The sequence below is a fragment of the Vipera berus genome, assembly GCF_964194415.1.
Source record: "Vipera berus genome assembly, chromosome: W".
Taxonomy (NCBI): Eukaryota; Metazoa; Chordata; class Lepidosauria; order Squamata; family Viperidae; genus Vipera; species Vipera berus.
In genome coordinates this window covers 50481096-50506861 of record NC_138210.1, presented here as the reverse complement: position 1 = coordinate 50506861, position 25766 = coordinate 50481096, and the positions used below count along the sequence as shown (strand labels likewise).

At 46.7% G+C, this 25766-nt stretch overlaps 2 protein-coding genes across 2 annotated transcripts; one reads left to right on the top strand and one right to left on the bottom strand.

Moving 5' to 3' along the window:
- Positions 1-4745: 4745 nt before the first annotated feature.
- LOC308676852 (phosphorylase b kinase gamma catalytic chain, liver/testis isoform-like) lies at positions 4746-16084 on the top strand. Its single transcript, XM_081342886.1, has 11 exons — positions 4746-4839; positions 5072-5134; positions 6824-6959; positions 7082-7257; positions 9312-9366; positions 10392-10457; positions 10612-10775; positions 11056-11146; positions 11604-11757; positions 12483-12605; positions 15202-16084. The coding sequence occupies exons 3-11, from the start codon at positions 6865-6867 to the stop codon at positions 15484-15486; spliced, it is 1209 nt and encodes a 402-aa protein (XP_081199012.1). The 5' UTR covers positions 4746-4839; positions 5072-5134; positions 6824-6864; the 3' UTR covers positions 15487-16084.
- A 1590-nt stretch (positions 16085-17674) lies between these two features.
- Positions 17675-25683, bottom strand: LOC308676595 (cilia- and flagella-associated protein 119-like). The gene is made up of 9 exons (XM_081342490.1): positions 25580-25683; positions 23188-23225; positions 22859-22924; positions 22156-22325; positions 21290-21360; positions 20618-20734; positions 20031-20091; positions 19195-19272; positions 17675-18105 (listed from the first exon to the last, which is right to left on the bottom strand). Exons 1-9 carry the CDS (start codon positions 25601-25603, stop codon positions 17927-17929), a joined length of 804 nt encoding a protein of 267 aa, XP_081198616.1. The 5' UTR covers positions 25604-25683; the 3' UTR covers positions 17675-17926.
- Between the last annotated feature and the right edge of the window lie 83 nt (positions 25684-25766).

The following is a 25766-nucleotide window of genomic DNA, read 5'->3' as shown; positions in this document are numbered from 1 at the left end:
GAGCAAGACACCTGCCTGCCCGCCTGGCAGCGCTCTTCCTCCTGTCCGAGGTTTTCATTGTTGTGAGCGTTTCTGTTGAGGATTGGCAGCGGGGGTGGGTGGGTATGTTTGGTTTTTATTCCCCGCCTCTGCTGGGTGGTTGCAGCAGGTTTTGGTCACTTCACATGATCCTGGGATACTGTGACCGTCATAAATATGAATCAGTTGCCAAGCATCTGAATGTAAATCACAAGACCCTGGAAACGCTGCAACATTCCAGCTGATCGGCGCTGCTTCTGGGCTCAGTAGAAGCACCAGGATCGGCGCCGAGCTCCAGCTGGAGCCTGGTGCTGATTCTGGGGCTTCCGCTGAGCCCTGACAGCCCTGCAGCTCCAGCCATCTCTCGCTCAGGCTTGTGCAGTGCTGCCACCGGTTCACCTCATTCCCCTCCCCTGCTACCACTTTTCTAGGATGGTCGCATACCACCTGCCAGGTGCCAATGTACCACAGGTGGTATCCGTACTACTGGTTGAAAAGCCCTGTTCTAGGGTTTTTTTTCCCCCCACATTAAGCCAACACTGCTCTCCTGCTATACCTGCAAGGAAGGAAAGTTCTGGCTGGGCTCAGGTGTTTGGAAAGTCCACACCAGCCTCTTTGCCAGGTGGAAGCAGATGGAAAGTCTCAGAGGCATTGACTTTAAAGCTAGGGAGTGGGTAGCATGCAAATCTTTAGAGCTAGCCTTGCAAACATTCCCAACAACAAGATGGGAGCTTAGTTTGATGTTTGCAATAGTGGCGAATATCTGTAGCCCGGGTGCAGGATGAGGGTGATGGTTCGTTGTCCTAGCTTGTGGGTTGGTTTCCGAACGTTTCGTTAACGAAACGTTTGGAAACCAACCCACAATCTCGGACAACGAACCATCACCCTCATCCTGCACCTGGGCTAGGTAACGTCTTCAGCGGAGTGTAGGGGATGTGTGTGCCCCTCTGTTTATAAGGGCTTCAGGTTTATGGTGTGTGTCAAGTGAAGGCCTTGTGATGGGTCAGGTGTCACAACCTCCAACAACCCTGACCTGAAATAAGACCCATCACAAGCCTCTCTCTGATGACTCACACCTGACCCCATCAGAAGATAATCATTTGACACAGGGGGTCCCCAATCCCCGGTCTGTGGACCAGTACTGGGCCACGGCATGCCAGCAACCGGTCCGCACAAAGAAGCGAAGCCCCATCTGCGGGATGCAGGCAGCAGACAAAACCACGCACCCTCTGGTCCGCGGAAAAACCTCTCTCCATGGAACCGGTCCCTGGTGCCCAAAAGGTCGGGGGCCTCTGCCTCAAAGGCTGCTGAAGATGTTACCTAGCTTGGTAACGAAACCAACCCACAAGCTTGGAGAACAAACCTTCAACCTCATATTTTGATGTCTTACCTGAGGAAAAAAGAAGGCCCTTGCCCTATTTAGCTTTGTGTGTTTATCTGGACTCTTAATTTAGGATCGATATGCAGAAATACAGGCCAAGGACATCTGCATGACATGGTTACCCATGGTTTACTGAGTGAAAATGGCCTGACTGAATCCAGTGTTTTGTTTCTGATGATACAAGGAGTCATAAACTAAGCATAGGCTCTGACCCAGCATGCTCAGCTGACGTGTGAATGGACCGTTTGTGATTCAGTGTGTTTTACAAACATGGCAATTCGCTAGGGAAGAGAAGGCAAGAATTCTGAGACCTATGTTGAGCATTTCAGCAGGTGATGTATATACAATGTATGAAAAGATAGGCTAAGAAATTATTTGCCCCTTAAAATTCATGCTTTCTGGTGTCCTTATTCTACATCCAGAGTGAATAACAAAGCTGTTCTTTGCGTCTTTAGGCTAATGAGAAGCAAAAGGCCCATTCCCAGAATGCAGCACTTCACTGGGCTCGGAAGTCTCGCTTTATGTCTTTCCTGAGTATCAGTGTCTGGATTTTCCTTCTTATTCTGACCCCCACGTTACTAGTCCTCCTGTCTTACCTCGTATCTAAAGCAGAATGATGAGCCACATTGATTGGTGACTTTGGACTTCCAGAATCCTTGTTGACTACTGTGGTTTCTTCAGTTGGCACTGAAGTGTTTTTTTGTGATGGCACTTTGTTGAGCTGCCTTCATGAAGGGGAAAAATGGTGTGTTATGTACTGGGCTCATTAGTGGGTTGCTGGAGCAGCTAACGGCTCTCCAGCAACCCAGACTACAAGTCTCCAGTGCTATAATTGGCTATCCCTAGGCGGCAATGGTTGCTTCAAACCTATTGGCTGCCACCTAGGGGCTAGACTATATATTGCGGCTAGTTGCAGCCATTTGCCAGTACAAATTCTGCACGAAATAAAATATGAGTTTCCCTGTACTCAGTTACCTTGTCTTCATTCCTGCACCAAAGAACCCGCTATTAAACATGGTGGACATCAAGTTTGTTTTCCTACAGAGAATGTAAAAGGATTTGTTCTCCTTGACGTAAGAAGCCTAGCTGATTTCATCTGTTATCATCCTTCTCCATTTGATGTGTTCCAGATGTTGGACTACCCTTCCCATCAGTCCTAGCCAGGATTGCCATATAATGTGGATTCCCAGAAGCACCTATACTTGACTGAAATATTTGTATTTCTGTTTCATGAAATGTGCTTTCCTGCTGGAAAAAAGTATATATACCTATTATAGAAATCCCCTGACAGTGAAAGTGGTTGAGTTTGGAAAAAGGAAGTCATATTATTTGGCACACAGATGACTTGAATTATTGTGGTATGAAGTTATAATTAGCGTCAATCCAAACCATCTGATCTGAGCAGAAGGAACACCAACCCCAACCCCCCTTTGTACTGTTGAAAGAAAAATCTTCATCGGGGTCCAGTCCAAGCTGGGAATAAACAAAATGGAGACTGTTTTAGAAAGAAGGTTGTGGCTTATTGAAGAGGAGAGCCAGACAGAAAGATGGCTCTGGGAAAAACTGACCACATGTGGCTGTGAGTGGTGGGTTTTTATATCTTCTTGGGCTTTTGTTTGGAGTTCTTCCTCTTTGAGGCTTTGTATTTCTTGTGTCATGTACTTTGACTTGAATCTGAGTGTGCCTTTGTGGTATTTTGATGGTGGTGGGTTAATCCTATTATGTCCCAAAGGTCATATCCTACTTTCCTGGGGCTCTGGTTGATGATTCTTGGATTATTCGGTATGAGGGATTGTTGATTCTAAGGTTCTTTTTCTAATCCCAGCTTCCTGGCTCCAATCTTTCCGACAAGATTATCACATCTGCATTTCTGCAGACCTGGTTTCTGTTTGGGACACAGAGACTTGGGGGTGTGGGGGTGGTTTCTGCCTTTAAGATCCTTTGGGGAAATATAATATTCTGCCTTTTTAATATTTCCCAAAATATTTCTTTCTCTGGATTCTTCCCAGTACCAAAAGTAGCTTGCCTTTGAAAGAGGGGGCAGAAAGCTCTGTATCTTTGGGCACTCTCCTTTTTTTATCTCTTGTGGATATCAGTTAGCAAGGTTGGGCACAGAAGGCAGCCTAAAGATCAAGGCAGAATCAAAGCTTGTGTTGGGGGGGGGGGAGGAGTGGGAGTTGGTTTCAAATCCTGCCCCATCTCTAAAGCCCCTCAGGTGACCTCAGACCAGTCATTAATTCTCTTAGTCCTGGTCCACCTCAGAGGGTTGTTGTACAGATAAAACGGGACAGCAGACGCCTCTTTTGGATGAAAAACCATTACAAATAGCAACAGCTGGGGAATTCTGGGACTTGAAGTCCACAAGTCTTAAAGTGGCCAAGTTTGAGGAACCCTGATCTCAGGGTCTCTCCAGTTGGGGAGGAAGGGGGTAAAGTCTAACCCGCATTGTCCATCAACGTGGAGGATGCACACACGAAGGTTGCGCCGGCTTTCCTAAGCAGTCAGGTTGCACTGAGGTGTAGTGGTCAGAGCGCTCTTCCCCAGTCGGAGAAGGGCGGGATATAAATGGAATTAAAATAAATAAATAAATAAATAAATAAATAAATATATATGCCCTCTAGAACAGGGGTCTTCAAACTTGGCTATGCTGACTCAGGAATTCTGGGAGTTGAAGTCCATGAGTCATAAAAGAGCCGAGGTTGCCTACCCCTGGGCTAGGGCGAGTTTTGTACCTTTTGCTGTGTGTGTGTGTGTGTGTGTGTGTGTGTGTTTTGTATTGGTCACGTGACCAAGCCTTGGAGAAAGGCGTGGGAGAATTCCCCCCCCCCGTCTCTCGACCTTTCCTTCGGCGGTGGTGAAACGTAGAATAACCCTTTCGCACAGCACCCGCCCCCTTCCCTTTCGCGATTGGCTCATTTTCCCCCGAGGTTTGTTTACCGAGGCCGCTTCTCCTCTCGCTCCCTTCTCCAAATCCGGCAGGCCATTGGTTCCTCCTCCTGACCACTGGCAAACCTTCCATTTCTGATTGGCTGAGCTTTCTCCCGTTTGCGGGGGGGGGAACGGCGCTTCCTCTTTTGATCCCCGCTCTTCTTCTATTTCTTCTTCTTCTTCTTCTTTATCTGATTCGCTTCTGCCTTTCGACAGCCCGCCTTCCCTTCCCTGTCTGGCCACTGGGCGCTGCTCTCGCCGGTGATGGACGGAACCCTTTGGTCGCTCTTGTCACTCCCCGGGACATTCAAGGAGCGCGAACCAATCAGGTCGAAGGGGCGGGGCCCGGGAGTCGCCGGCTATCCTGGGGGGGGGGGGAGATGGGTGTCATTCAGTCAATTGAAGCGGAGGCGCCGCCGGGTGAGGATCTCGGGGCGATCCCTTTTGCGCGGGAAGCGCGGGAGTCGATTACGTAAGAGGGGATCCCCCTGCAGAGGCGAGAGAAAGAGGAGGTAAGCTCAGGGTTGGGGGGCATCGTGGGACTCAGAACCACTCAACCCCGGAATGTATTGTCGCTGCTAGGCCACGGCCCTGAAATGTTAAAACCTCTAGTTTCTGAGAATATGCAGAGTGCATTTCTGTCGCGCCTGAGCAAATCTGGGGTGGAGGATGAAGCTTTCGCCGCAGAGCAGCCTCTCCGCCCGGTTTGTAGCATAATCGGCGCTTTCTGTCTTTCTGTCTTAGGTGCTCCGATGGCTTCACGCGTGATATCTGATTTCTGAGTAATTTTTGCAACAACCTTGGAAGGTAGGCCGGTAATATCCTTCGGGAAAGGGCGGTATATAAATCTAAATAAATAAATAAATCTAAATAAATAAATAAATAAATAAATAAATAAATAATATAGATACGCTTAGAAAGCAAGGCCCAAGTGCTGCAAAAAGTGGCAGATCTCCAAATCTGTGTGTGTGTGTGTGTGTGTGTGTGTGTTTGTGTGTATGTGATAAGGCATAGATAAAATAGAAACGATACCATACTCTCAATAAAATCCTGCGGATTTTATATACCTTGATGCACCTTTATGTACCGAGTCTAGACCCTAAAAGCGGGTTTCTTGCTATCGTTTCTTATCAAATGATAAAAGAGATGGGAGATGCCCTTCTAATGCCCTTTTAATACTAAATTGTGGAGAATTTCGGCCTGTAGATTCAGCAACACAACCGGCGAATGCCTTGGGATCACTCCCCTTTTTCCTGGTACTGTTTGGAAATCTTGGACTACAATTCATAGATTTCTTAGCAAGTGTGAAAACAAATGGATATTTGAACTCTTGACAGTTATTGTCTAACACCCCAGGGGGCATGAGGATGAGAAAGCTACCCTAGTAAGTGGAATGTTCTCAGTGCCAATTGATTTACCATGCTATTAGAAATACCAATAAAGGAGAATATTTGTAGCTCGGGGTTGAAATGAAGGGTCCTCCGTGGTCTCTGAACTTCATTGTTTTCTTGCAGACGCTTCGTTGCCCAAACTATATAACATAATCAGTGACGATGTTACCTAGTTTGGATAATGAAACATCTGCAAGAAAACATTCAAGCTCAGAGAACTCCAAGCAGCCCTCGCTGGATATACTGTCAGGCTTTGCCTCTTTACTTAAAAAAAATAATAATCCCATTTCAGTCGAAATTTATGACATTTATACTCCTAGGGAAACATCTGCAATTTTTACACCCTTATCTAAGGGAGATCTGGATTCAGATTATAAGATTGTGATGATGAGGCTAAAACAAGGCTCTTGAAATGAGTTTTCGAGATTTAGAAGTGAAGGATTCCATTGGGATGGAAAAGCAGGCATAGGAAAAAGGTGTGACTGTAAGCAAAATGCGGCATTGTAGAGGCTGACGTATATGCGGAATATTCTAATCTAATGGGATATTCCAAAGGGATATCTTTGCTTGGTCTTGCCTCTAATCCCAGTATTTCCTATACTGTATGTGCATTGTGTGTCAAATCTTTGTGGCAGTTTTGCTCCCTGGGGGTGGGGTGGGGAAAATGCATCAGGCTTTTTATTTTGTCCTGATTTGCTCACAGCAATGGGGAATCTACCCCATTGTAGCTAGCACAAGGATGCAAAATGTTGATGGGTTGATTTTTTTTAAATTTCTTGATAAATCCAAAGGAGGAATTACAGCTCCATTTGACGGTAGGGGAGAGCATCTTGATGGCTACGATGTGTCTTGAAATCCATCCTGCCACTGAATGAAATTTTCAGAGAGGGGATTAGTCCCCTCGGTCCAATTTAAGTCCTTTTCCTTTGTCTCTTCCATGACGTCCACCACCGAAAGCCATGTGTGGATTGGAATGTCTCGGCCTGAGGATGCCATCACGTAGGTCTCCTCTTGGACGTGTGCATGCAGATCAGGGAGCAGCTGAGTCCAGAAAGCGTCCAGCGCTTTTGACACAGGTCTCCTTTTGCCTCTTGATGCATTTCAGAAGCTGAATCGGTACTTGCGGTTTACCAGCCCTGCAGCAGAATGACGCGAGACGTGGGCCTGGATGACGAGCTCCCAGACTGGGCTGGTGCCAAGGAGTTCTACCAGAAATACGACCCCAAGGATATTATTGGCAGGTGAGGCTAGGAGGGAGAAGGGACGTGACGCAGTGGAATGGCTTGGAGGGATGGAAACATTTTCTATTTATTTTTCATCCCTGGGACCTTAGTCTTTCTCGAAACTTGATTCTCCTGTGCAGAGGCGTAAGCAGTGTGGTCCGGCGATGTATACACAAGCAGACGGGCCAGGAGTATGCAGTAAAAATTATTGAGGTAACCCCGGAGCGCATGACCCCCCAGCAGCTGGAAGAAGTCCGCTTGTCCACCAGCAAAGAAATTGCCATCCTGCGCCAGGTCTCCGGTCACCCTTTCATCAGTGAGTGGCTGTCCCATCTCTTAGCATCTCTTTCTACTGCAAATTTATTTGATTTGATTTTTATCCCGCCTTTATTACTTTAGAGCACAGGCCCCCGGCCTTTTGGGCACCCAGGGACCGGTTCCGTGGAGAGAGGTTTTTCCGTGGACCGGAGGGGTGCGTGGTTTCCTGTGCTGCCTGCATCCCGCAAATGGGGCTTTGCTTGTTTGTGCGGACCGGCTGCTGGCATGCCGTGACCCGGTAGCGGTCCACGGGCCGGGAGTTGGGGACCCCTGCTTTAGAAATAACAAAAGGTAGCGAACGTACGTAACGCAGGTAGTCCTTGACTTACAACAGTTCGTTTAGTTGACCGTTCAAAGTTAACAACGGCCCTGAAAAAAAAGTGACATGACCATTTTTCACACTTAACGACTGCTGTGGCCTCCCCGCGGTCGCGTGATCAAAATTCGGAGGCTTGACAACTGAGTCATATGACAGTCGCAGTGTTCCGGGGGTCATGTGATACCCTTTTGCGACCTTCTGACAAGCAAAGTCGGTGGGGAAGCCACTTAACAACCGTCTTACTAACTTAACAACTGCAGTGATTCATTTAAGAGCCGTGGCAACAAAGGTCGTAAAATGAGGCAAAATTCGCTTAACAAATGTCTCCACTTAGCAACATAAATTTTGGGCTCCATTGTGGTCATAAGTCGAGGACTGCCTATACTCCTGCCTCCTCCTGTTTTCCCCACAACAACAATCCTGTGCAGTAGGTAGGGCAGAGAGAGAATAACTGGCCAATAGTCACCCAACCAATTTCGTACCTAAGATGGGACCAGAGCTCATTCGCCTGATAATTGGCCCAAAATTACCCAACCAGCTTTAATGTCTTAAGGCGGGATTAGAACTCACAGTCTCCTAGTGATTGGCCCAAAGTCACCCAGCTAGTTTTCATGCCAAAGGCGGAACCAGAATTCACAATCTCCTGGTTTCTAGTCTGGAGCTTTAACCATTCGGGAGAAGGGCGGTATATAAATAAAATTATTATTATTATTATTATTATTATTATTATTATTATTATTATTATTATTATTATTATTATTATTATTATTATTATTATTATCAAACTGGGTGTGTCCGTGAATTGTCCTTTTTCGATTCTTCCATTTTTGCTGAGGTAATTCTGCCTGAGTGATGCTTCCCCTCTCTTCTGATTAATTATGAGTTGATTAATAAAGGCAGGGACAAAATAAGCAAAACAAAACCTCCCCCCCCTGCTCCAAATAACTCATTGCTGATCTTTGGGCTAACTCCTTGCTGTTTCTAAAATCACAATTATTGAGCAGTCTGCTCCTACCCAGTTCTGCGTTGTATCAACGAATTCTGCTGAACTCCTTAAGTGGTTGGTGTAATTGTGGGTAGCATCCTACAAAGAGACGGTGGTGCTGGTGGTGGTTTTAAGAGGTTGATTCGTGGATTCTATTTATGCAGCTTTCTTTTGGAAAAAGGTTGTGCTTCGTTGCCGCCTTGTATATTTTTATTAACTGAGCATGGATGGGAAAATAGGGGTATAAATTTATCAGCTAAAGAAATAAAATGATTGGCACTAATCAAAAGGAAAGGTCGGCCTTGGAGAAACTGCTGTGCCAGCCTCTTTCGGTTATGTGATTGCATTTTGGGCCCTTGACAATCTGTTTGCATTTATGACCATTTGCAGCATCCCACAGTCCCATGACCACCGTTTGTAACGGAGTACCTTTTTTGTGTGTGCCTTTTCTAGCATTTTTGTTGGTTTCCAGTAAAAACCACCTATTTGGGATTCACTTAATGACCATGTGATTTGCTTAATGCCCACAGTGATTTGTAAAGAGATCATGTAAGCAGTCATAAAATCGAATCAGGTCACGTGGTCACCCACTTAATGGCCGCCGTGACTTGCAACCGAAATTCTGGGCTTGTGGTCATCAATTGAGGGCTCCACATTTGTATTCTGCTATTAGACACACGTGCCATTTTATAAACACTGAAGCAATTACGATATAAGTGACAGCTCTTCTTTTTTTTTCCCCCTCCAGTTACTCTTATAGATTCCTACGAGACATCTACCTTCATGTTCCTAGTCTTTGATTTGTAAGTAACAGACCTTTGAAAATGGGTGGGATCAAGGGGGTGATTCACTCTGTGAAATAAAATGGTATGCTGGCTGGGGAATTCTGGGAGTTGAAGTTGTTGTTGTTGTTAGTTGCGAAGTCGTGTCCGACCCATCACGACCCCATGGACAACGTTCCTCCAGGCCTTCCTGTCTACCATCTTCTGGAGTCCGTTTAAGCTCATGCCTACTGCTTCAGTGACTCCATCCAGCCACCTCATTCTCTGTCGTCCCCTTCTTCTCTTGCCCTCAACCTTTCCCAGCATCAGGCTCTTCTCCAGTGAGTCCTTCCTTCTCATTAGGTGGCCAAAGTATTTGAGTTTTAGCTTCAGGATCTGGCCTTCTAAAGAGCAGTCAGGGTTGATCTCTAGGACTGACCGGTTTGATCACCTTGCAGTCCAAGGGACTCGCAGGAGTCTTCTCCAGCACCATAGTTCAAAGGCTTCAATTCTTTGGCGCTCAGCCTTTCTTATGGTCCAACTTTCACAGTCATACATTGCAACTGGGAAGACCATCGCCTTGACTATACGCACTTTTGTTGACAGGGTGATGTCTCTGCTTTTTAGTGTGCTGTCTAGATTTGACATGGCTTTCCTCCCAAGGAGCAAGCGTCTTTTAATTTCTTGGCTACAGTCCCCATCTGCAGTGATCTTGGAGCCCAGGAAAATAAAATCTGTCACTACCTCCATTTCTTTCCCATCTATTTGCCAGGAATTGAGAGGGCCGGATGCCATGATCTTGGTTTTCTTAATGTTTAGTTTCAACCCAGGTTTTGCACTCTCCTTCTTCACTCGCAACAAGAGGCTCTTTAGTTCCTCTTCACTTTCTGCCATTAGAGTTGAAGTACACACATCTTAAAAGTCGCCAATATAATCCTGTATTAAATTGTGAATTATGAAAAAAAGAGAGCCATACGCTAAATATAATAAATAAAATATGAGAAAGACAGCATAATAGAAGTAAGCCGGTTCTGCTTCTAGTCTCTTAATTCATGTTTTCCTTGCAGGATGAGGCGTGGTGAGCTTTTTGACTACCTTACAGAGAAGGTAACCCTCAGTGAAAAGGAGACCAGGTAAATCCGAAGGTTTTCTGCTGGCCCTAGACTAGAGTAGTGGAAAGTTCTGACCACATAAATTAACGAGCCCTCCTCCTTGCTTTTTTGTGGAGGGCTCCAAGACCTGGTCCTCGCAACAACCGGGCCTCCGTCTGCCTTTTGTTTTTTCCAGATGCGTCATGCGAGCCCTCCTGGAGGCCGTGAGCTACCTTCATGAGAATAGCATCATCCACCGAGACCTCAAACCGGAGAACATCCTCATGAACGATGATCTCAGCATCAAACTCTCTGACTTTGGCTTCTCCTGCCATTTGGAGCCAGGGGAGAAACTGCGAGGTGAGGCGGTGCGGTGCGTGTGTGTGTGTGTGTGTGTGTGTGTGTGTGTCCCACCCGGTGGCGTATCTTTGGAGAGGTGGAGACAGTGGAGGCGGGCCTTTCCGTTTGCCCTGCCACGTGGAGCAGCCCCTCTGTTAAGCCACAGGGCAGGTAGGAAAGCTCAGCTCATTGTTTCCGTGGCGTCTTTCCGTACGCTGTTCCTCCACTTTTCTTGTTCTGAAAAGTTCTCCCCACTTGCCTTTCTCTTGACGTTCTCTGAATCCGTGAATCTTCCCCGCAGAGTTGTGTGGTACCCCAGGCTATCTGGCACCAGAGATACTAAAATGTTCCATGGACGAGACTCATCTTGGTTACGGGAAGGAGGTGGACCTGTAAGTCGTAATTAGGGAATGGGGTGGGGGATCAGGGAACCTTCCTGAACTTGCTGAGCGCCAGATAGCCTGGCCTACAGTGTTGTCCCCACCTGCCAGCCAAGGTGGGGTGGGGCACTGGGAAATAATCTCTTTTGGGGTCCTTGGTGCTCTCTGAACTGGGTTGTTTTCTTGCAGACGTTTCATTACCCAACCAGGTAACGTCATCAGTGCTAGAAGGCAGTGAGTCTGCGCTCTGTTTATATACAAGTGGCTTGCCCTGTCCGTGTTGTTGGGAGTGTCCTTGGCGGTTCCTTGATTAGGATGCTGTTTACTGTTTGATTGCATTCTTGATTAGTTGGGTAGTGAAACGTCTGCAAGGAAACAACCAAGGACTCCACGGTTCAACCCTGAGCTACAAATATTCTCTACTATTAACCTCCCCTCCCTCCCTCCCTCCCTCCCTCCCTCCCTGCAGCTGGGCCTGTGGTGTCATCTTTTTCACCCTCCTGGCTGGCTCTCCCCCTTTCTGGCACCGCAAACAGATGTTGATGCTTCGGATGATCATGGAAGGCCAGTATCACTTTGGTTCCCCGGAGTGGGATGACCGATCCGACACGGTCAAGGATTTGGTAAGAAGGCAGCCGCGTCCTTGTCACGTGTGGTAATGGGAGAGAAGTTAAAAGACTGCAGCTCTTCCCGGCTGCAGCTAGTTAAAACTGGAGGGGACCTTGCCATCCCAAACTCTGCAGGGTAATCCTCGGCTTGTGATTGGTCACTTAGTGACCATTTGAAGTTGTGATGGACTCCCAAAGGTATTTAGATCCTAGCCCCCCCTCCCCTCCCCCCGTGGTCATGTGACTACGTTCAGGCACTTGGCAACCAGCCGCATTTATGGCCATTTGCATTGTCCCATGGTCACATGACTGCGCGTCTCGACGTTTTTGCTGAAAACCAGTTTTTGGCAAAAAAAAAGGGGCCATAGTGAACTGGCTTTGCTTTATGACCTTAGTGGTCACTTTAGGACTGCTGCAAAAATGTCATAAAAAGGGGTCCTGTTATGTGGTGACCCACTTTATGACTGTCATGACTTACGATCGTAATGGGCTAGCTTCATTTTTGTTGTAAGTCGAGGACTATCTGTGGGTTTTTTTGTAGCTCATGCTGGTGCTGCCTAGCCTGACATACAGAACAGGGAGGGGGAAAAATCATATAAATATATGTTTAAATCGTCACATTGCTTCTCAATTCCTCCCTTTCCGTGTCAGAATCCATCAGCAGGCCTGTGTTCTCAGAACGCTTTTTGGGACACCCCTTTTTTTCTTTTTTCTTTTTTCTTTTTTTTTTGGGGGGGCAGATCTCCCGACTGCTGAAGGTGGATCCTGTCGAAAGATTGAGTGCTGAGCAGGCACTGCAACACCCCTTTTTCCAGCGCTACGGAAAGGAGCAGCGACATTTCAGTCCCTTCCATAAATTCAGGGTAGGGGGCATATTTTTTTATTCAATTACAAATCAATACAAAATATTTATTCATTTAAGTCATTTTTATTCCATTCTTCATTCCCCAAAGGGTACACGTCGGTGTATATATAACATCTTAACTGCAAAACAGATGTTCCGAGGCTCAAAACAAGACGGTTTTGGGTCGAAATGATGCCTGTTTTTTACATCTCTGGGCGTAGGAGACAGTTTCAAAACGGTTCACTTCGTGAGGTTTTTCCCCCCACCTCAAAGTTGGGTGGCTGAAGTATTGTGGGAGTTGAAATCCACAAATCTTAACGTTGTGAAGGTTGAGAAACACTGGTGTATAGGTTTTAGTTAAACTTTTATTCTAGACCTTATTTGGGGATTTTTTTTTAATGTTAAAAGTACATGCTTTAGATCCGTGATGACCAAACTGCAATCCCAACCCCACTTATTTATCTATCGCAAAGTGCCAGGACCGCATCAGCATTGTAGTGCCGTCAGGGGGGAGGGGGGGCAGGGAGGCATCTCTGAGTGCCGCCTCTGGCACGCAAAACCCGGGGGCGCAAAAATGGGCCACCGTGCTGCAAGGCGCAAAAATGGCCGCCGCCACGCCACTGGGTGCAGATACAAGGCGCTGCACCACACAAGAACAGGGCAGGGCTAGTGAGTATCACGCAGGCACTAGCCCCGCCCCATTCGCAGCGCGTGCATGCTCGCAGCCTCGTGCGTGCGCGCATGCATGTAAAATGCTTCCCCCTCCCTTTTCTTCCAGTTTACCAATCGACAATGGTTGGTGACCTCTGCTCTACCACTTCTACTAGAGCTTGCTAGTGGTCCGGTCCGCCTTCTTTGTGTTGGGTGGGGCTTCTGCTCCGGGTGGCCTGATGGACTTGCTGCTGGTGGCGGTGGCGCGCGTGCCAACAGAGAGGGCTCTGAGTGCCGCCTCTGGCACGCGTGCCATAGGTTCGCCACCACTGCTTTAGATGCAAAAAGTTCCAGGCCCGATGCTTGATGTCTCTCTAAAACAGTGTTTCTCACCTTAGCAGAGTTGAAGATCTAGGCACGCTGGGTGGGGAATTGTGGGACCTGAAGTCCACACGTCTTCAACTTGCTGAGAATCACTGCAGAAGAATGAAGTGTCTACGAATACCCTGAAGCACTACAAGTAGTCCTCAACTTACGACCACAATTGAGCCCCAAATTTCTGTTGCTAAGTGACACAGTTGTTAAGTGAATTTTGCCCCATTTTTACCACATTTCTTGTTCAGTGAATCCCTGCAGTCGTTAAGCGAGTTGACCCGGGGGTTGTTAAGTGAACCTGGCTTCCCCGTTGACTTTGCTTGTCAAGAGATTGCAAAAGGTGATCACACACGACCCTGGGATGCTGCCACCGTCATAAATACGAACCAGTTGCCAAGCATCCAAATTTTGATCACACGACCATGTGGATGCTGCGGCGGTTGTAAGTGTGAAAAAAAGGATCGTAAATCCCTTTTTTCCCCCAGTGATGTTGTCATTTCAGACGGTCCCTAAATGGAACTGTTTTAGGTTGAGGACTACTTGTGCTGCTAGTCGGCACCGTCAGTGCTGCCCTTGGTGGATGGATGGTGGTGTGATTCCGTGCCAGCCTGTGATCCCGACAGCTGAGTCTGGGGAAACTGAGGAGGAGGGGCCTGGGGAGCCATCGGAGTTGGAGGAAGGCTCTGATGAGCTCCAAGACATACATTCCAGTGAGGAGCCTGGCCCTTCCGCTCGTGCCCAGGATGAGACCCAGCTGGGTGGGGAGGCTGGGTCGGACTTGGAGGACGCACAGCTGGAGGACAGGAGAGACGCCCGCAAACGAAGACAGGCCAGGAGAGTAGGCCAGAGGGAGGCAATGGGGCAACTCCGGGGGAAGGGGAGAAGGCATTGAGAAGCCACGCCTTGGGGACTGAATTACAAAAAGGGAATGTGTGGGCGGTGCTGGTTGCGGAAGGCACCCGTTGCAAAGCACTTCGTGGGATCATGTCCTGTTGGTTATTGCCGGGGAATAATTCTCTGTTTGGCATTGTGTTTCGTGTGGACAATCTTCTCTGTTTGAATTGTGTTTTGTTGCCTTTGTTTTTGGACCATTTGGCAGGTTTGTTACCAATATTAAAAGGGGCTTTTGTTTTCTTCTGAGTTTCCGGCCGACTTGTCGAAAGGGGCATTGTCCTTGTGCGTTTAACAAGGACGTCCACAGGCTTGGGCAGAACAGACGGCCTGTCCCACTTCCTCTTTTGTGATCTCCTGTGGGAGGAGATGCCTCTTGTAAGCTAATGCAGGGGTAGGCAACCTTAGCTCTTTTATGACTCATGGACTTCAACTCCCAGAATTCCTGAGTCAGCTGACTCAGGAATTCTGGGAGTTTTTTGTTTGTTTGTTTTTTTAAATTCCATTTATATCCCGCCCTTCTCCGAAGACTCAGGGCGGCTTACAAGCTTAGCAGTAGTTGAAGTCCATGAGTCATAAAAGAGCCGAGGTTGCCTATCCCTGAGTTAATGCTTGCTTATGAACCTCCTTGCCTTCTTCTCTCCGCCTTCTGGCCTGGTGTGATGCCTTTCTTTCTTTCCTTTTTTTTACCACGGCAGGTCATTGCATGGACGGTGCGGGCTTCCATCCGCATCTACACCAGCTACCGGCGGGTGCGCCCGGTCACAAAGGAGCTGCTGCTGTGCGACCCCTATGCCCTCAAGGGAGTGCGCAAGCTGATCGACGCTTGTGCCTTCCGAATCTACGGGCACTGGGTCAAGAAGGGCGAGCAACAGAACCGGGCTGCCCTCTTTGAAAATGTCCCAAAGGCCATCCAGCTGGTCTTGCTAGGCACAGAAGGAGAGGAGGCTCCATCGTCAGCTGTGGAAGAACCTCTGAACTAGTCCCTGTGAAACAGCACGGGGTGATCCCCGGAAGAGGGATGTTGAAGGGCGGGGGGTGTACACAGAACTGAACTTCACCCTTGCCCCACTAGGGGTGGACAGCCAATGGTTAGAGTCCTCCTTTGGGCTCCTTGTGCATGGAAGAGACTTTCTAGGGAACAGGAATTTTGGGGGGGGGGAACCTTGAGTTTTGGACTGATGGGACAAGATTCCCTGGTTATACCTGGAAGGTTGTTCTGGACCTGGGTAGGGCTAATATCACACCAATGGGGTTGGTCCAAAAGGAGGGGCTGGGGAGAGCAACACGCTTCTGCTGCAAGTCCCGGAGCCCCTGACGTAGCCCTTTGCGCTGTAAGGACTGTTTAGGGGGTCTAGTCCGTCAGTGCAGTCCCTTCGGCTGAAGGAACAATCCATGCCTTTGGATTTGTGGTCAGTACTGGAGATCAGTGGTGGGATCAGGTTTTGCACCTGTCTTTTTTTTTTGCTGTAATCAGGTAGTGGACGTGGCCTTTCTGCTGAACTGCTCCTTGTTTTGTTTGTGGTTTTTTTGCCTCCCCCCACCTTACAATTGTCCAAACCATAATAAAAGTGAAATGAAACCTCAGCTGTCTTCCGACTTGGGCTTCCCTTTCATGGCAAGGCTTGGAAGGGGAATTCGTAATCATTTTCTGCCGAAACACGAGGTCCTGCCAGACGCACTCATTTACCCCCCCCCCATCCTTTTCTGCCCTGACTCCCAGAAATTCCCAAGCACGGCCCAAAGTGGAGGCAACAATGCACCTCAAATTTGGCATATCCCAGGAAAAAACGTTTAGTCCACAAGGACAAAGAGCGGGCGGAACTGGGATAGGACGAAGGAAAGTTTACCCAAAACAACCATATACCAAGTCCGTTGGTGTAGTCTAGTTGGCACAGCCAGATTCCAGGCTGTGGGCTGTCCCCTGACACCACTGGATGACCTCGCCAGGGCTCGCTGCCTTGGAAGAGTGAGGAAAATTCTCAGGGATGACTCACACCCTGGACAGTACCTCTTTACTCTCCTTCCATCGGGTAGGAGATACAGGAGTACAGCCAGCCGCACCAACAGGCTGAAAAACAGCTTTTATCCGTGGGCTGTTAGGCTTTTGAATGAGAAATAAATTTTCGTGAATTTTATGCAGAATTGACTTGGGAGGCCTGTGTGTGGTGTAGTTGGTTCACATGGTGTAGTAAGATGGAGGGTTTGTTGTCACTGTGTTGCGGGGTGGGGAGCACAAAGGGAGGCTCAGCTAATCTCAATGTACACATAGTTGTACAATAAAGGTTCAGTCATTCAGCTTCTAGCGAAAGAACTATTTCTCTCTGCCCAGCCAGGCTACATTACGTTGGCCAAGAGTGCTCGGCCTATTAAGGCACCAGGATCCCGAGAAACTTTCCAAAGCCTGAAGGTGTTTATATCCCGTCTTATCTTGTGCAAGACAAGGGGGCATGTAGAGAACGCTCTCGCTTCCTGTTTTCTTCACGAGAAACACACTGTGGGGTTGGGCTAAGAGCCTGTGACACCCAAAGTCACCCAGCCAGCATTCATGCCTGAAAGGAGATTAGTATTCAAGACCTGATCCTTTTCTAATCCAGCATTTCTTTACACCACTACACCAAACTGACTCTCTAGGTTGGTTTTTTCCCCCCCCCAATTAAATATGGGAACTAATCGTATTGGAACGACTCAATTTGGTTCCATTAAATCCTTAAAGGTGTTCTTTTGGCAGTTCATTCGGTGACAAAAGTTACAACGGCGCTGAAAAAAATTACTTATTGCTTTTCACGCTTAACGACCAGTGCGGCACGCTCATAATGACGTGATCAGAATTCAGATGCTTGCCAAATGGCATGTGCTTTTTGATAGGTGCAGCATCCTGGGTTCACGTGATCATCATTTGTAACCTCAGCTGGCTTCCAACAAGCAAAGCCAATGGGGTAAAGCCAGATTTGCTTAATAACTGTGGTAAAAAAAACCCAAAGGTTATAAAATGGGGCAAAACTCACTTAACAACTGCCTTGCTTAGCGACAGCAATTTTGGGCTCATTTGGGGACATAAGTCGAGGACTACCTGTATTCAGTCTCAGATTGGCCTTTACCCTTAATAATGCTGCTACTTTTGACCTAGGGAAAAATAATAATAAACAACAGAAAATATTTTAACCACACTTTAATATCCTAATATCCTCATGTGCTTTATGCAGCGGTTCCTGCTACTACTATATGACCTTACCACCTTGGAAGAGATTTGCTGTAAACCCTTAGCACATTTTCAAAAGCCTTTTAGAAATCCATTTGCTCCCCGTATTTTAACCCTCATTCCCTGTGAAGTCTCTTGGTCTTTTGGTGACCCCCCTTTCTGCAGAGGCCCCAGAAAGGAAGAAATGACCCTGGGACAGGAGATGGTCCTCTTGTACCTGCTTACTTCTTCTTGCCCTTGGCAGCCCCCTTGCTGGCAATAGAACCTCTCTCCAGCTGGTTCAGCTTGGCGTTGAACTGGTCCTCCGTGGCTTTTAGATGCTGGTCGATGGAAAGGCGGAGCTGGGTTAACTCCTGGTTGAGCTGTGAGACAATGAAGTCCCGCAGTGCAGCCGTGGGACCTATAAACGGGTGAGGCAGAGTGAATTGTAATTCTAATGAAGAGCCCTAGGGGGCGCAGTGTTTAGAATGCAGCATTGCAGGCTAATGCTGCCGACTGCCAGCAGTTCGATTCTCACCGGCTCAAGGCTGACTCAGCTTTCCATCCTTCCGAGATGGGTACAATGAGGACCCAGATTGGTGGGGGCAATGTGCCTGCTCTGTAAACCGCTTAGAGAGGGCTGCAAAGCACCGTGAAGTGGTATGTAAGTCTGAGGGCTATTCCTATTGCTAATAAGCAGAAGCACTGCCATTAGCCACTCGGACTTCAGGACCCGCACTGCCAAAAATCATGTATTAGTTAGCATTTATAATTTATAAGCAGCCAAGAAATTAAAAGACGCTTGCTCCTGGGGAGGAAAGCCATGGCAAATCTAGACAGCACACTAAAAAGCAGAGACATCACCCTGTCAACAAAAGTGCGTATAGTCAAGGCTATGGTCTTCCCAGTTGCAATGTATGGCTGTGAAAGTTGGACCATAAGAAAGGCTGAGTGCCAAAGAATTAAGGCATTTGAACTTTGGTGCTGGAGAAGACTCCTGCGAGTCCCTTGGACTGCAAGGCGATCAAACCGGTCAGTCCTAGAGGAGATCAACCCTGACTGCTCTTTAGAAGGTCAGATCCTGAAGTTGAAACTCAAATACTTTGGCCACCTAATGAGAAGGAAGGACTCACTGGAGAAGAGCCTCATGCTGGGAAAGATTGAGGGCAATAGAAGAAGGGGACGACAGAGAATGAGGTGGCTGGATCGAGTCACTGAAGCAGGAAGCGTGAGCTTAAATGGACTCCAGAAGATGGTAGAGGACAGGAAGGCCTGGAGGAACGTTGTCCATTGGGTCGCGATGGGTTGGACACAACTTCGCAGCTAACAACAAAATAATTTATAAGATAGAGAACTATTATCTCCCTCCTGAGGCTAAAGAGGGTGGCTATTAATGGCAAGGGGGCAATCTAGGGAGCTGTGGATTGTTGAGCTCACCTCCGAAACTCCTACACCACATCATACTAGCCCCAAGTCCTGTGCTTCTGAAGCATCCCCCCACCCAACTTACTTTCTGCAGGAGCCCCAGCTACTTCCAATTCCTCTTGCAAAGGAGACAGTCCCATTTCAGCACTCTCAGCTGTAGCTCCTATAGAAAAGAGAAATATGCCAAATCTTTTGGCAGCCCTAGAAGAAGAGGGGGATCAGATAATACTCTTTTTATTTTTAATCCTATGATTTTATATGATTGGTTAACGTAAGCTAACTCGTTTTAGATTAAGCCAAGCTTGGAGGGGAGGGTTATTAGTGAGGTTTGGGGCCCTTCGGCGTCCTGTAAATTTTGCCCCTGAAAGGAAGAAAGGCCACAGTTGCAGCACACCCACTTTGCACATCCCAAGGTCCGAGGTTCGTTGCCAAGCGAAAAGATCTCAAACTGATGGAGGTGAGAAAGTTCATCTCCATCTGAAAACCTCTTTCAGAAAAAAGGAATTCATACCTAGACTGGCCAATGGCCTAAGCCCATGTCATGTCTCCAGATCCAACTCAATGGGGGGATTTGAATTCTGGGAGTTGAAGTCTACCCGTCTTCCAATTGCCAAGGTTGAGAAACATTATTAGTGTGTATCAATCTTCCCTACTGTTGTCCCCAAGATTACAGTGCCCAGTCGCTGAGTTGACTGACAGGATTGGTAAGACAGCTACATCTGGAGGGCATCAGATTGGGGGAAAGCTCTCTTAAACCATCTTTCCAGTCCAATTCTCACTAGTGCTGGCTCTATTCTAGTCAGGAAGAAGGTTTCCCAGCCTGCTCTGTTCCTTTTTTTTCCCCATCCTCCCAACTAAAAAAAAAAGGAGTGCATCTCAAAAGTGAGATGCAAAAGAATCCCGGCCCGCCTCCACACTCACCTTCCTCTTTGGGCTCCGGTTCAGGCATCCCAACATAGGTGAATGAGATGTCCAGCCTCACCTATTGATTTCAAGCAGAATCGGGGTTGTGAGCCCAGCGTGATGGACCAACACCTGCATTTCACCTTTTTGAACCTCCTGTGTTCGGGAGGCATGAGGCTCCCTTTAATAATAATAATAATAATAATAATAATAATAATAATAATAATAATAATAATAATAATAATAATAATAATAATAATAATAATGATGATGTTGGAAGGGACCTTGGAGGTCATCTAGTCCAACCCCCTGCTCAGGCAGGAAACCTTATACCATTTCAGACAAATGGCTGGCCAGTCTCTTCTTAAAAACTTCCAGTGTTGGAGCATTCACAGCTTCTGGAGGCAGGTTGTTCCACTAAAGATGCTGCTGGCTTCATTTTGCGGCAATACAATTCTCAGGAGTAGCCAAATGAGGCCAGAGATCACATTTTGTAATTTGGCCATTTCCCGGAGGGGATGCTCGTCTTTTCCTGTGGCAGGAAAATGGCAAGAGAATGCCGGCCCTTCCCTAGCACTGCCTGGGCTGAAGGGAATCGGCCTTACCTGCGGGGTGAAAGCGTATTTGTAAAGTTTGTAGTGACGGAAGTAAGTGTTAATCATGTAGTCGGTTAGGAGCACCAGCTGGTCCTGATTGAAGACATCAATGCTGAAGGGGGGTCTCTGAGAGAGAGAGAGAGAGAGAGAGAGAGGAAGAAAACAGCCATAGAACCACTGCAAGAACCACGAGGGGAGAAAGGCTCTCTTCAGGGCAGCTTCATTCAAAGCAAACTACATGTAGTCCTTGACTTATGACCACAACTGAGCTCCAAATTTCTCCTAGGTGAGACAGTCGTTAATTTTGCCCCACTTTAGGACCTTTCTTGCCACAGTTGTTGAATTAATCACTGCGGTTATTTAGTAACACGATTGTTGAGTGACCCTGGCTTCCCCATTGACTTTGCTTGACAGAAGGTCGCAAAAGAGGATCGCACAACCCCAGGACGCTGCAACCGTCATAAATGAGAGTCAGTTGCCATGCGGCGGAATTTCGATCACGTGACCACGGGGATGCTGCAACAGTCGTACCAGTGAAAAACGGCCGTTAAATCACTTTTTCTCAGGGCTGTTGTAATTTCAAACGGTCACCAAATGAACTGCTGAAAGCCGAGGACCACCTGTCTGCGGATAAGCAAACATAAAGCCACTTTTGGCCTGCCTGGGCATTCACACACTCACCCGAATGGAGTGGCAGAACAGGAGTTCGGAGAAATATTTGTAGCATTCCTCCACATTGGGCAGCGGTGTTTCTGCACAAAAACCAGACGGTAGGAATAAGCAGAAGATCCCCTTTAGCCTCTTTCCTTTCCTCCGCATCCCGCTGCCCTGTTCCTCCATATCACTGACTCTGGTGGGACCCTTTTCCCTTCCACTTCTATTGCTGGCTGCTCTTAGTCACAGAGACATTTTCTCATGATTCTGCCCACACAAAATCAAAGGCAAAAAGAGCACGTGGGACTGGCGGTACCATAGCCAGCCTAAGACAAAGAGGATCAGGCCAAACTGCAGAGGCTTAATGTGATTTGGACATCTGAAAAAACTTATTTATTTTCTCCCATATCCATCACCAGTGCTTTTTTTGTAAAAGAAAAAGGAGCCGGAACTCACACGTGTCATACAACCCGCCTTGCCTACCCTACAAGGTTCCATCCAAAAAAAGGTGCCGGAACTCCGTTCTGAGCGTTCTATGAGAAAAAAAGCCCTGTCCATCACACACCCTGTCGCGCTATTAAAACTCCAAGTAAATAAAGAAATACGTTGCTTAGAGCAGGGGTCTTCAAACTTGGCCCTTTTATGACATGTGGACTTCAATTCCCAGAATTCCTCAGCCAGCTTGTCTGGCTGAGGAATTCTGGGAGTTGAAGTCCACAAGTCATAAAAGGGCCAAGTTTGAAGACCCCTGGCTTAGAGCCTTGGGACCGAAGCAATGCGAAAGTTCAGATATTCAAGTCACTAAATAAATATGGTTTCCATCTTCTTCCCCCACGTTTCTCCACTCATACAACCTTCTTTGTTTCCGTCTTTCTCAACGCCCAGTGCCTTACCCACACAGGCCTCGTGCACATCCTTCACAATTGAGAAGAAAGCAGCGGTTTGTTCCCGGTTGAAGCCCTGCTCCCGGCTGAATTGGATGGTGTAGAAGTACAAATCTAACAAGATAGCAGCGCGAGGATTTGATTCAAAATCCTTCAGGTCAAAGAGGTCAGAGAGGAGCCTGCGGAAAGTAGGGGAAATTGGGAAAAAATGTGACAGCTTGAACATTCACAACCATTTACCAGCTATTTTCATTACTTGATAATAGCCTTTTTAAAAAAAGCTTCTACATCTGTGGCAAGGCTGGTAGGTTCATTTGGTCAGAACTGGCATAATTTCTTCTCTGATTCTGCTAGGTTTAATTGAAAGCAGTTTAAAATCTCACTGCCAGCACTCCAAAATGATAAATGTATCCTTTTTATACTGTGGATATCTCTGTTAATGAGGGGAGGGAGATAAATTTGTTTATCGCACCACATTATGCTGGGATTCTCAAATCTTTTTTGCAAGATACTTAATGCTAGAGAACAACTATGTGTCTTATTGTGTATGAATACATTTATTTATGGGTTGTGCTATAGATGAAAAAGGGTTTTATTAATCACTAGGCTGGCAAGGAATTTATTCAGAACTTCATTCTGTGAGCTTCTTGTGTTTTGTTCTAGAAAGAGATTAAGAAAGCCAGTCATGAAATGTTTCATGAACACCCATCACCTTTTCAGTTCATCAGTTGTTCCAGCATTATTGATGAGATCCATGGAATGAACATCTAAATATTTCCTGAAACATCACAAAAAAAGAAAAGAGAAAAACTAAGGGTTGCCAATGTAGCACATACATTTTTTTTCTAGCAGTGTGATTTTGTACAGGTTTTCTTGAAAATAAGGTCCAAAATAAGTTTAATGATGCTTACAGTGGATAAAGGATGTAGCACGGTCAGCCAGAAATTCAAGGAACCCTCTCTCTATGGATCAACATATAACTGGCTCTTAGACAGGAAATGTAATAACTCTTCTGAATCTCAAGAATGAAAAACTACTTACCACATACCGGTACATATTTTTGCCTTATGTGGCTTGGGCTGAAAGAAAAAGGTCAGTTTGAGATACATTTTCTGATAGTATGATGTCTAATCCACAATAAAGTTAGTTCATTGTTTATTAAAAGCATCAGCATATGAATTGCTACATTTTATTGGTAGAACTCTGAGATTTAATTCACATGCTCATGTCTTATAAACCATGTTTTATTCGATAAACATTTATCATTTAATAGATTGCAAAAAGCATTGTCTACCATAACCATAAGCTTATACGCAGTGCTTTTTTTGTAAAAGAAAAAGGAGCCGGAACTCACACATGTCATACAACCTGCCTTGCCTACCCTACAAGGTTACATCCAAAAAAGGTGCCGGAACTCCGTTCTGAGCGTTCTATGAGGAAAAAAAGCCCTGCTTATACGTATCTTCACCTTTGTGGTGATTAATTATATTTGCACACTTTTCTCAGACATCTACTACTAAGAAGCAGCATGTGTCCTGTAGCGTTATGGTTTATTCAACAAGCCATAGTTCAAAAAAGTATGTGTCAAGTCTGCTATAAGGAGAAGATGTATCCAAGTTTACTTGCAGAATATCTAGCCACTCAGGTTTCAGTTATTTCCATCATGCTGCCTGCTGCAACACACTGTATTAATTTTATTACTGTTATGTCAAATTATATATAATCTGGTAATTCTACTACAGGTAGTCCTTGACTTACAACCATTCATTTAGTGACCGTTCAAAGTTACAAGAAGAGCACTGAAAAAAGTGACTTCTGACCCTTTTTCACACTTGTGATCGTTGCAACATTCCCACGCTCACATGATCGAAATTGGCAACTGTCTCCTATTCATGACAGTTGCAGTGTCCCGGGATCATGTGATCAACTTTTGTAACTTTCTGACAAGCAAAGTCAATGGGGAAGCCAGATTCACTTAACAAACTTGTTACTAACTTAACCTTGGTGGAGCAGTGGGCAAATGCCTCCTTACGTAACACCAGCTGCCTGCAATTAGTGCAGGTTCGCATCCCACCAGGCTCAAGGTTGACTCAGCCTTCCATCCTTCCGAGGTAGGTAAAATGAGGACCCAGATTGTTGGGGGCAATTAAGCTGACTTTGTAATAATGCTGCTTGGGGGGGGGGGAAAGCCCTAATAAGCAGGCATATACATAGAATGAAGGCTATTGCTAAGCACATTGATTTGTGCTTTAAATTGTAAGCTGCTCTGAGTCTTCGGAGAAGGGCGGGATATAAATGGGATAAAAAAAACCACTGCTATAGTTCACTTAACAACTATGGCAGGCAAGAAAGGTCATTGTTGTTGTTAGTTGCGAAGTCGTGTCCAACCCATCGCGACCCCATGGAAAACGTTCCTCCAGGCCTTCCTATCCTCTACCATCTTCTGGAATCCATTTAAGCTCACGCCTACTGTTTCAGTGACTCCATCCAGCCACCTCATTCTCTGTCGTCCCCTTCTTCTCTTGCCCTCAGCCTTTCCCAGCATGAGGCTCTTCTCCAGTGAGTCCTTCCTTCTCATTAGGTGGCCAAAGTATTTGAGTTTCAACTTCAGGATCTGGCCTTCTAAAGAGCAGTCAGGGTTGATCTCCTCTAGGACTGACCGGTTTGATCACCTTGCAGTCCAAGGGAATCGCAGGAGTCTTCTCCAGCACCATAGTTCAAAGGCCTCGATTCTTTGGTGCTCAGCCTTTCTTATGGTCCAACTTTCACTGCCATACATTGCAACTGGGAAAACCATGGCCTTGACTATACACACTTTTGTTGACAGGGTGATGTCTCTGCTTTTTAGTGTGCTGTCTAGATTTGCCATGGCTTTCCTCCCCAGGAGCAAGCGTCTTTTAATTTCTTGGCTGCAGTCCCCATCTGCAGTGATCTGCAGTGATCTTGGAGCCCAGGAAAAGGTCATAAAATTGGGCAAAATTTACTTAACAAATCTCTCGCTTAGCAACAGAAATTGTGGGCACTATTGTGGTCGTAAGTCAAGGGCTGGCTGTTTTGGGTATCTTCACTGGATAATCGTAAAGGCAAGAGGGACCCAATGACAGCAGGGGCTACAAAACAACTTTTCATTACCTTCAACCCCAATTATTCAATTTAAGTAAAGCATAACCTAAACACCCAAGGAACTGACTCGAGCTTTGCCATTTTTAGCTTTAGCTCTCTCCCGTGTATGTTTTTTTCTCCTCCTCGACGGAGCTCCATTTAGCTTGCGGTTGCACAGCAGGCAGACGTTCAACAGGTGAAGCTTCCTTAGGGATTCTCGATCTGTTGAACTGGCTTGTTTGTCCCTCAAATGCCACCACATTCTCCGCGGAGGAAATAATTTATCCAAGATAGCAATTTATAACCATTAATTTAATATGTCTTATTTTACCGGCTGGAGGGTCTCCGGCCCCATTTCGGCTAGCCTGGCGGCGAGGCGTGGGGAAAAGCACGCGTTGCCATGGCAATCCCTGCTTCAGCCTTTCCGGGTCCCATCAGTAGCTGTGCAATCAGAACGAGGGATACTAAGAACGAGCCAGCGCTGCGCCAATCGCAGATACTTTCATTGGGGTGGAAGA

What these genes read in the sequence shown, in the direction of transcription:
- LOC308676595 (XM_081342490.1), bottom strand. Translation starts at nt 25,603, where the DNA reads ATGGGGCCGGAGACCCTCCAGCCG. An exon ending in ACAACTGATGAACTGAAAAG is followed by an intron (nt 22,326 to 22,858) that starts GTGATGGGTGTT and finishes TACTTTCCGCAG; the next exon opens with GCTCCTCTCTGACCTCTTTG. An exon ending in ACCGGAGCCCAAAGAGGAAG is followed by an intron (nt 19,273 to 20,030) that starts GTGAGTGTGGAG and finishes TCTTTTCTATAG; the next exon opens with GAGCTACAGCTGAGAGTGCT.
- LOC308676852 (XM_081342886.1), top strand. Translation starts at nt 6,865, where the DNA reads ATGACGCGAGACGTGGGCCTGGATGACGAGCTCCCAGACTGGGCTGGT. An exon ending in CCCAAGGATATTATTGGCAG is followed by an intron (nt 6,960 to 7,081) that starts GTGAGGCTAGGA and finishes TCTCCTGTGCAG; the next exon opens with AGGCGTAAGCAGTGTGGTCC. An exon ending in CCGACACGGTCAAGGATTTG is followed by an intron (nt 11,758 to 12,482) that starts GTAAGAAGGCAG and finishes TTGGGGGGGCAG; the next exon opens with ATCTCCCGACTGCTGAAGGT.